This window comes from Elephantulus edwardii, unplaced genomic scaffold (assembly GCF_000299155.1).
Source record: "Elephantulus edwardii isolate Elephantulus edwardi_28Jun2011 unplaced genomic scaffold, EleEdw1.0 scaffold00258, whole genome shotgun sequence".
Lineage (NCBI taxonomy): Eukaryota > Metazoa > Chordata > Mammalia > Macroscelidea > Macroscelididae > Elephantulus > Elephantulus edwardii.
Genome location: NW_006400008.1, coordinates 2672538 through 2683875, shown reverse-complemented (window position 1 = coordinate 2683875; position 11338 = coordinate 2672538). Strand labels below are relative to the sequence as shown.

Here is an 11338-nt window from a genome sequence, read left to right as displayed (position 1 = left end):
TCAGTTTCAGCAAGCAGGGTTGTGTCATCTGCATAACGCAGGTTGTTGATAGGTCTTCCGCCAATCCTGACGCTGCACCTCTCCTCATAGAGCCCAGCCTCTCAGATAGTCTGTTCTGCATACAGTTTGAAACGGTATGAAAATAGGACACATCCCTGGCGTACGCCCTTCCCAATTTTGAACCATGCAGTATTTCCTTGCTCTGTTCTGATGACTGCCTCTTGGTTCAAGTATAAGTGTCACATTAGCACGATCAGGTGTTCTGCAATTCCCATTCTTCTCAGAGTCAGCCACAATTTGTTATGATCCACACAGTCAAACGCCTTTGCATAATCAATAAAACACAGATAGACATTCTTCTGGTATTCTCTGCTTTCAGCTAAGATCCAGCTAAGAACAGCTACTCTAGTACCACAACCCCTTCTAAACCCAGCCTGGTTATACACATAGAGATCCCAGCAGGTTATACACATGGATTTTACTGTATGGTATGCATAGGAATCAGAGTGATTACTTCTGTGGAAAGAACTGCTGGAGAAGCTCAATATCAGCTATGAAAACTAGGCCAGGAGCCGATTGTGGAACAGACCACCAACTACTCATATACAGGTTCAAGCTGAAGCTGAGGAAAATTAAACTGATTCCACAGGAACCAAAATATGACTTTGAGTTCATCCCACCTGAATTTCAGAACCATCTCAGGAACAGGTTTGAGGCCTTGAACACTAATGAGCGAAGACCAAATGAATTGTGGGAGGATGTCAAAGGTATCGTCCAGGAAGAGTGCAAACTATCATTACAAAGACAGAGGGGAAAAACGACCAAAATGGATGTCAAAAGAAACTCTGAAGATTGCACTGGATCACAGAGAAGCCAGTGCACAAGGAAGAATTCAAGATACTAAAGAGCTGAATAGAAGATTCCAAAAGGCAACACGAGATGACAAAGCAAAATATTGCAATGAAATGTGCAAGGAGCTGGATTCAGAAAATCAAAAGGACCGAACTCATTCAGCATTTATTAAGCTCAGGGAACTGAAGAACAAATTCAAACCTTGAGTTGTTATAATAAAGGATGCTATAGGCAGAATATTAAATGATCCAGGAAGTATTAAAAGAAGATGTAAGGAATATACTGAGTCCCTGTATCGAAAGGAATTGGCAGACACAGAAGAATTTAATGCAGTAACATGTAGGTAAGAGCCTACGGTGTTGAAAGAAGTAGTTCAGGCTGCTTTGAAAGAAATAGCAAAAAATAAGGCCCCAGGAATAGACGATATACCAATGTAGATGTTATACCAATTGACATATTTCAGGTAACAGATGCTGTCCTGGACATTGTCACCAAGTTGTGCCGAGAAATCTGGAGAACAACCACTTGCCCAACTAACTGAAAGAGATCTGTATTTCTTCCCATTTCAAAGAAGGGTGACCCAACAGAGTGTGGAAACTATAGAACAATATCATTAATTTCACTTGTGAGCAAGATTTTACTGAAGATTATCAAAGAAACAATTGGAACAGCACATCAGCAGAGAACTACCAGAAGTCCTATAGTAATAGCGAGTAAAAAAGCTACTTTAAATAATACATTGAATCTAGAAAAAAGATCATCACGGAAAAAAGCAGGCCTTGATAACACTGTGAACCAATTAGTTTTAACAGACATGATAAGACCTCCCAATAATACTAGAGTACACATTCATCTCTAGTACATATGTATCATTCTCCAGAATAGGTGGATCACAAAGCAAGTCTCAAGAAGTTTAGAATTAATATAGACAGTCTTGTTTGACCATTGTTGAATGAAAGAAGCAATACTAGCTGGAAAAAGAAAAGAAAATGTGAAAACAAGATAACTCATTAATACGAAATAACGAGGGTATTTGGAAATCTTCTTGGTGACGTAATCTGTTATACATTGTGTTCTAACCCCAAGCCAGTGCCTCTCTAGCAGTCTAAATCCACTAATGCCTTTGAGGGAAAAAGATGGTCAGTCACCTCTTGTGCAGCATACAGCTGCTGAAAACATCCTGGAAGGTTAGGTAAAAGTTGGCTACGATTCAATGGCAATGAGAATTTATTAGCAAATCCATTGGAATGTATGAGAATGAGAAGCTGTATATAACAGTCAGGCAGCCCTGGTGGCTAGTGAATAGAGAGTTGTACTGCCAACTCAAAATCAGTTTGAATGCATGAACTGTTCCATGGGAGAAAGATGGACTCTCTCCCCCTCTGCCATTTAAACCCTCTGAGAGCCCATGGAAAGGTAAGGTGTGAGTTACTTCTGACTTGACAGCACATAATAACATGGACAATACAGAACTATAGATGCAAGGAATGCGGAATTCAGAGGGCAAGAGTTAAAAAATTGTTAAGTACTGAAAAATTTTAAAAAAGGTAAATATCTTAAGCTGAAGAATACTGAAGGGATTCTGTGAGCAAAATATTAAATAATTCAGGAAGCATCAAAAGAACATGGAAGGAATACACAAGAGTCACTGTACAAAAAAAAAAAAAATTAGTCCACACTGAACCATTTCAGGAAGTAACGTGATCAAGGATCAGTAGTACTGAAGAAAGTAATCCAAGTGGCATGAAGGCATTGGCAAAAAACAAGAATACCCCAGGAATTAGTAGAAAAACAATTGATGTGTTTCATCAAATAAAGGTAGCCTTATATTTGCTCACTGACTAGTCTATGCTAAGAAATTTGGAAGCAAACTACTGGCCAACCAACTGGAAGAGATCTATATTTGTTCCCCTTAAAAAAAAAAAAGTTGATCCAAGAGTATAGACATGATCAGACAACATCATTAATATCACATGCAAGTAAAATATTGCTGAAGATTATGAAAATGACTAGAATAATACATTGATGGGGAACTTCTAGAATTCACCTGGATTCAGAATAGGCTGTGGAACAAGAGAGATTGTTACTGATAGCAGATGGCATTTGATGAAAGACAGAGAATACCAGAAGGATACAGATGTGTGTTTACTTGTGTTTTACTGCTTGTGTACTGATTATGCAAATATATTTGACTATGTGAATAATAACAAATTACGGGTAACATTGAGAAGAATGAAACTCTCAGAACACTTAATTGTGCTCATGCAAAACCTACACTTAGACCTAGAGGCAGTTACTGGAATAGAACAAGGAAACATTATATAGTTTAAAATCAGAAAAAGTGTGTGCCAGGGTTTTATCCTTTCCCCATACTTATTCAATCTGTATGTTGAGCAAATCATTTGAGAAGCTGCTCTATATGAAGAATGTTGCATGAAGATTGGAGGGCAACTCATCACCAGCTTGTGAAATGCAGATAGCATATAACCTTGCATACACAAAGTGAAGAAGACTTGAAGCATTTACTGTAGAAGATCAAAGATGATAGTCTTCAATATGAGTTACATTTCAACATTAAGAAAACACAAATCCTCACCATGGTACCAAAAGGCAACATTATAGTAGATGAAGAAAAGAGTGAAATTGTCAAACAATTTCATGTTACTTGACTCCACATTTAACAAGTATGGTAAGAGCAGTGATGAAATCAAAAGATGTTTTGCAATGGGGAGATCTGCTGTCACAGACTTCTTTTAAGTTCTAAAGAGCAAAGATGTCAGTTTGAAGAATAAGATATGCCTCATTAAAGGCCAGGATTAGTAGTCTCCTGCTGTGTGATTAACTGCCTCTGAAAACCCATCTGAGGGTCAGCTATGGGTCGGTTCTGACTCTATAGTATACAACAATAATCAAAGCTATGATATTTCCAGTTCCTTTGTATGGATCTGAAAGTTGGACATTGAATATAGAAAGCAGAAGAAGAATTAGTAACTTTGAAGTGTGGTGTTGAAGAGTATTGAATCTACCTGGTACAGCCATAATGAAAAATCTCTCTCAGAGGAAGTGCAACCAGGGGGCTCCTTAGAGGCAAGGATGTTAAAACTTCATCTTGCATAATTTGGGCATGTTGTCAGGAGGCTCCAGTCTTTGGAAAATAACAGTGTGCTGGAAAAAGTAGAAAGTCATAGAAAGAAAAGAAGATTCTCAAGCATATGGATTAACACAGAGACTCTAACATTGGACTTGAGCTTGTTGGAGAAGTGATGATGGTGTAGGACAGGGCACGGTTCACATCTGTTGTTCATAGAGTCACTATGAGTCACAGTCAACTCCATGACATTTCCAAACAATACTATTATCTTAGGTTGGGTTCTCTAAAGAAGCAAAACCAATGAAAAATTTGTCTCTCTCTCTCTCTTTTTATATATAGTGAGTAGAGATTTGCACTACCAACCCAAAGGTGGTTGATTTGAATCCAATAGCTATCAAAGGGAGAATGATGTAGTCTTCCTCTGTGAGATTTATAGCTTCTGAAAACTGAACTATGAACGAACAGGCTGGTCTCACAAATCCACGAGAAGAGTGGCTAATCTTGCCATTCAGTTCAGCAGATCCAGCCCCAGAATTAGGGAACATCACCACCAGCAGAGAAGCAGTAGAATGCAGTGCTCCTTTCAGGCCACAGATTCTTCCATCAGTTAGACTAAGGTTTACGAGAGCAGCAACATAACCAGAGACATGACATGAGAGAGAGTGGACCTTGAAACTGCTGCCTCATGGAACTAGAACTAGGAGCCTTTGCTTAAATTTACTGGACACCTGGGGAGGGATGTGGGAGAGCCATAACTGGTAGGACTGAGAGCTTTGTAATACTGGCGTAGAGCTGCCAGACTATAGGTTGAGGTACCTGGAAACATATTTCAGAAGCCGTCCTGACTGATTGTATCTTGCTACCACTGTAATTATAGCCTTTTGACTTCCCTAATACGATTTTCTGTGGTCTATGAGCTGTCTTATCAGATTTTGGACCCAGTAGATTTTTGTTGGGATGAGTATAAAGAGTTGTAGAAGCTCAAGGGATGAGTCTGACATCATGAGAATTGGTTTTATGCTGTTGATTTTGTTGATAGGGACATTGCCCCTTCGTTGAGTTGGTAAAGGTCAGATAAGACCCTACACCATCCTTGATCTTTTTTTATACTCCTTCCTAGAAAAACTCCTGACCCATTTGGCTTCATGGGTGAATCCAACCAAACATTTAGAGCTGAAATATCAACAGTTATACTTAAATTGTTTTTAAAAATAGAAAAAGAATGAATAGTCCCAGAATCATTCTATGAAGCAAGCATAAACCTCATATTAAAACCAGATGGTTACATCCCCCCAAAAAAGCCAATTAATAGATCAGTATCTCTCATGAACATAGGTACAAAAATCTTTAACAAAATCCTGGCCAATAGAATCCAACAAAAAACCAACCAAAACATCATGGCCAAGTGGATTCTTAACAGGAATGCAGGGATAGTTTAACAGAAGAAAAACAAGTATAATTCATCACATTTACAAAGCAAACAATGAGAAGCACATTACTTAAATAACAACTTTGTAAAATACTGTACACCTTGAGAAAGACTAGTGTTATGGTTGAGTGAAATCTCTCACTTGCATAAGGACAAATTTATAAGTCCGCAACTTCATTAGGCCACTATTATGTTAATAGAAGGGTAAATGATCAAGATATGTTCAGATGTTCAGTGTGGGAAAGGGAGAAGCAGGGACAGAATCAAGGGAATGGGGGAAATAACTTTAATACAGAGATTGGTGGTTGGAGGAGGGTGAAGGATTGGGTAGTGTTCAATGAAGACTTGAAAAGACGGGATAATAGGCATAGAGCAATGGCAAGTAATTATACAAACTGTAATACACATGCATATGAATGTATAAAACACAAGGGACATGGATGAAACACAACAATGAATGATTATATAAAACACAAAATACATGTACAAAACACAATACATATGAATGATTATATATAGATGACAGAAGAAGAATTGATGCCTTTTGTTGCCTTTGAGTTATGGTATTCGAAAAGAGTATTGAACATTGACTGCCAGGAGAACAAACAGGTTCATCCTAGAGAAGGTGAAACCGGTCTGTTGCTTGGAGGCAAGGATTTTAAAGCTCTGCTTCACATACTTTGGACATGTGGCCAGGAGGGATTAGTCCCTGGACAAGGATATCATGCTTGGAGTGGTGAAAAGAACAGAGCAGGAGAGGAAGACCCCAGACGAGATGGATTGACTCAGTAACTAGGGTAGTGGGGCTTGATGTGGTGGAGATAGACTGTCTCAGGATAGAGTAGAGTTCAGAGCTATTATACATAGGGACATGATGAGTCACAGGTGACTTTTTGGCACAGAAAACAATAAAATATTTTTAAAAAGATGGAATACAAAGTCATTATATTAAAAAGAAATGGCCAACAATGAACCTTTTCAGGAAGTAGCATGTGATCAAGAACCAGTGGTACTGAAAGAAAATATTTAAGCTGCACTTGATGGCATTGACAAAAAAATAAAGCTCCAGGAATTGACAGAGTATCAACTGAGGTGTTACTGCAGGTGAATCTGGACATGTGCTCTTTTGTCTTGGCCAAGAAATTTAGAAGACTGGTAAACTGTAAGGTAAAAGGTTTAGTAGTTGCTGTGAATTCAGGAGTTGTTAAGCAGTTTAATGGCAATGAAAATGTGTTGCATGATCATAATGGTAATACATGGTATTATGCATTTGCCAAAATGCATAGAATTATAGTATATAAAAATGAACTATCATATAAATTGTGTACTTTAATTAATAGTAGTGTATCAGCAGTGCTTATAAGGGAATTCTGGTGGCTAAGTAGTAAGAAGCTGTGCTGCAGTCCTGAAGGCGCACTTCAAATCCACCAGCTTCTCTGTGGGAGAAGGATGGGCAGTCTCCTCCCCTGTGATTAACTGACTTTGGAAACCTTCTGGAGGGTCAGCTATGGGTCAGTTCCAACTCAACAGTACACAACAACAAGCCGTGCTTTATTATTTGTAAAAAAACTCAGAACATACCACATTAATGTAAGCTTTCAGTAATACAAGGAACTACCAAATGGATATGGAAATATTTCTGTAAATCTAAAATGCTCTAAAAATAGAGTATATAATTAAAAAGAATTACAATGGTAACTAATTATACAGAGTACATTAAAACTATTAAATAAAATTATGATATACTCATTAGCTGGATAAGAAAATCCTCATATACTGCTGCATATAGTACAAGTTTCATTAATTATTTGAAGGAGAAAATCATTGTTTAAATATATTACAAAGGATTACATTTCAGACCTTTTTTTTAACCTTTTTCTTTAAAATCATTAAGCAGAATTATTTTCTACTTTTCAGTGCTTTTGTTCCATTGAGTGTTCCCAGTAACAAAAATTCTACAGAGTGGGAAAAAGTTAAATTCTTGTTTGAAGAACTTGGAAGTAGTCGTAAGTATACTTTAAAAACACAAGAACACATTTATAGTTACATTTAAGAATCATTGACAGTTTTTTCATAACTTACCTATTTTTATTTTGAAAGTTTACTGCTCTTTTTAATTTATGAACAAATTTAACTCTGGACAAATTATGAGCTTTGTGTTCTTAATGCACACTTAGAGCTGACTAACTGTATGTAGCTCATTTATTCACTTTTCCATAAAGTACTTGTGTTGAAAGTGAAAGTGAAATATAATAATTTGTTTTTAAAGTGATTTTTAAATTAAGATCTTATAATTTCTATAAGTCTTAAATTAGTTTCGGATATGTAGAGGAATATGTTAAAAAATGTTCTAGGCATATTGGTTTTAATTTTTAGAAAATAAGTGATAACTCAATATTGCTGCTTGAGATGAAGTAATATTTTCTGATAAATATATAGTTGAGGTTTTATTTCAGTTGTATATTATCTTAGTTATATCTTAACAAAATGGTTTAGAATTGAATTTTTACAGGATTTTTTTTTTTCATTTAATGAATATGACTTAGATTTTTAGAGGGATTGGGAAATGAATAGGTTCATGTTGTTAGTTCAAGAAAAATGGGTAAACATTTTATCTTACCTAGTAATCTTATGAGAGAGATGCCATAAATGGGTAGATTTAACAAACTGTAATTTGCTTGTATTGTCTAGGAAGTTAGAATTCACTGTAAGGGCTCTGAGAGGGAGTTTCTTTGCCTTTTGGGGAAAGGTACTTATCTCTTCAGATTTTGTCTCCTGGTTCCTTCTCTCTTCCATCGGACTTGACATCTATCTTCCTACATCTCTACTTACTTAATCTACTCCTTTTATATATCTTGTAAGTAATTGACTCAAGACACAGAGTACACTAATCAGACCTCATAGCATGACAAAGACACTCCTTTTCCAAATGGGATTATAATTGCTGACACAGAAGCTAAGATTTACAATACCTATTTTGGGGACCACAATTCAGTTCCATAATACAATTAAAAAGGAGTCAAATAAGAATTGTGTATAATTTTATTCTACATTTAATATTCTTTTGAGATTGCAGCACAGCTTGTCACCACTAGGCCACCAGAGCTCCCTTCTACATTTAATATTCTTTTAAATATTATAATTACATATTTTAAAGAAACTTATAATGTGTACCTTATAAATACTGTGAAGAAAATTTAATTGCTTTCGTGTGTATTCTATTAAATATTGTACATACATACTTAGATCATCACTTTTTTCTATTTACCCAGTTACAGTGTGAAATGATTAAGTCTTAAGAGTTTTTGCTCTTTGTATAAATTCTTAATTTTTTTTCTTTCTGCTGAAGATTTCATCTAGTAAATTGCAAGCAATTAATAACTTGCTGATAGTAGCAAGAATAAGGATAAAAGAGCTGCCATCTACTAATACTGAGTTGTCAGGCTTTAGTCATTTAATCCTATTACTGAGAAATAAATTGCTTCTCTCATTGCATTTAACTCTAGAGTTTCTTGAGGAACTACTCTTCTACTCTAAATGTTATTTTATAAATTATACTAGTATTTTGATTATTAGTATACCTTCAATAAGTTGTAAGTGGCATTATTCTAATTTCACTTTTCAGTCTTTTTGATTATTATTTCAAGTTTTAAGCAGTTTATTATTTTAAGAATTCTTAATTCATAGCATATAATATGTTGGACTAATGGTTCGACTGTGGTTCAAATCTTCCAGGAGTTTCAGGGGAGAAAGATGGAAAGTCTCTTCTCATAAATATAGAGAGCCCAAGAATACAGTAAAGGGCTACTGTAAGTCAGCATCAGCTTTTTAGCAGTGGGTTTGGATTGTCATTGTTGTTAGTACCGTTGAGTAATCTATGACTCACTAGTGACTGTATGAACAACATCTGAACCTTGCCCTATCCTGTACCATCCTCATGGTCTCTTTCATGCTCTAGCCCATTGTGGTAGTCATTTCACCATTCCATCTCATTGAAGTATTTGGATTATATAATTTTAAATAGTACCTTTTACTTATGTCTCTGATAATTTTTATTTTTTCATTTCAAAACATTCACCAAACTGCTCTTAAGTTATAGTATTATTTGTAGTTTTTGGTTACCAAGGTTGTCCAACCTATTTTAAAGATAGTAATTTAATAATGTGAATGGACCTTAAGTATATATTTGGGGGAAAAGCTAAATAAAGGAGAACTTATTTGGTATGCCAGAAACTGAAGAAAATTAAAAACATATTTAAACCTTGATTTTCAAAACTTAGAAATGCTCTGGGCAAAATCTTGAATGATCCAGAAAACATCAAAAGAAGATAGAGGAGTATACACAGAATTACTGTACCAAAAAGAATTGGCTGACGTTGATAGATTTCAGGAAGTACAATATGATCAAGAGCCAATTGTAAGAAAGAAAGAAATTCAAGTTGCATTGAAAGCTTAGCAAAAAATAAGGCCCCAGGAATCATTGTATATCATTTGACATGTTTCAAATGATAGATGCAGCCTTGGATGTTCTCACCCTTCTATGCAAGGAAATTTGGAGGATACTGCCTTGAATGACTGACTGGAAGAGATCCATATATGTTTTCATTCCCAAGAAAGGTGATCCAGCAGAATGTGGAAATTATTGAACAATATCATTAACATAACATACAAGCAAAATACTGCATAAGATCATTTAATACATATATAGACAGAACTTCCAGGAGTTCAAGCTGGGTTTACAAGAGTCCATAGCATTGCTTATGTCAGATTAATTCTAGCTGAAAGCAAAGAATATCAGAAGAATGCCTTATTTGTGTCTTATTTAGTATGCAAAAGCATTTGACTATGTGGATTGTAACAGATTATGACTAATATTGAGAGGAATGGGAATCCCAGAATATATATTTGTGCTCATGCTAAACCTTAACCTAGACCAAGAAGCTGTTGTGTGAACAGAGAAATGCTATATGATTTAAAATTAAGAAAGGCTTGTGTCAGGGTTGTAGCCTTTCTCTGTACCTTTTCAATCTAAATGCTGGAAAAATTATTCAAGAAGCTGGACTTTTAAGAAGAATATTCATATTGGAGGAGACAGGAGTATTAGAGGAGCACTCATCTGTAACCTTCATTTTGCAACTGACACAACCTTGCTTGCTGAAAATGAGCAGATCATGAAACACTTGCTGCAGAAGATCAAATACTGCAGCTTTCACTAAAAATTGGGTCACAATGCCAAGAAAACCAAAATTCTCACCAATGGACATGATAGATGGAGAAAAGATTGAAGTTGTTAAAGACTTCATCTTACTTTGTACCAGCAGTCAGGAGGTCAGGAGGCATATTGAACTGGGAAAGACTGTAGTCAGGGACCTCTCCAAATTATTGAGGACGGTGATGTTAATTTGAGGACTAACATGCGCCTGATTCAAACCATGGTCTTTTCAGTCACTTGCTGTACATTTAAGAACTGGACAGTGAATAAGAATGATAGGAGAATTGATGCTATTGAACTGTGGTGTTGGAGAAGAGTGCTGAGTATCCCATGGACTACCAAAAGAACAGATACATCTTAGAAAAGGTGCAGCTAGAGTGCTCCATGGAGGCAAGGAAGACAAAGCTTCGTATCACATATTTTGGGCCTTTTGCTAGGAGAGTCTGTTCCTTGGAAGAGGACATCATACTTGAAAAGGTAGAGGGAAGGCAAAGCCAGAGGAAGACCCTCAGCTAAGTGGATTCACACAGAGACTGTAGCACTGGACTTGAGTATGTCTGTGATTGTGAGGACAGCACAGGAAAAGATAAGAGTTTAAACCTATTGTTACAAGTCATACTTGATAGCACCTAACAATAACATCAGCATTATATCCCCCCCAAGAAATCAAATGATTTATTCCATTAGACAAACCTATTACCATGGACCTTTCTTTTTTCTTTTAAAGGCCCTACATTCTTTTTATTTTTTTATT

At 36.1% G+C, this 11338-nt stretch overlaps 1 protein-coding gene across 1 annotated transcript in view; it reads left to right on the top strand.

The window, feature by feature from the left end:
• LOC102845799 (probable lysosomal cobalamin transporter-like) overlaps positions 1–11338 on the top strand; it is a 167070-nt gene that overhangs the window by 73512 nt on the left and 82220 nt on the right. Inside the window, exon 6 of the mRNA XM_006899478.1 lies at positions 7290–7378. Within this exon, the coding sequence (XP_006899540.1) occupies positions 7290–7378 (89 nt within the window). The remainder of the gene's footprint in view (positions 1–7289; positions 7379–11338) is intronic.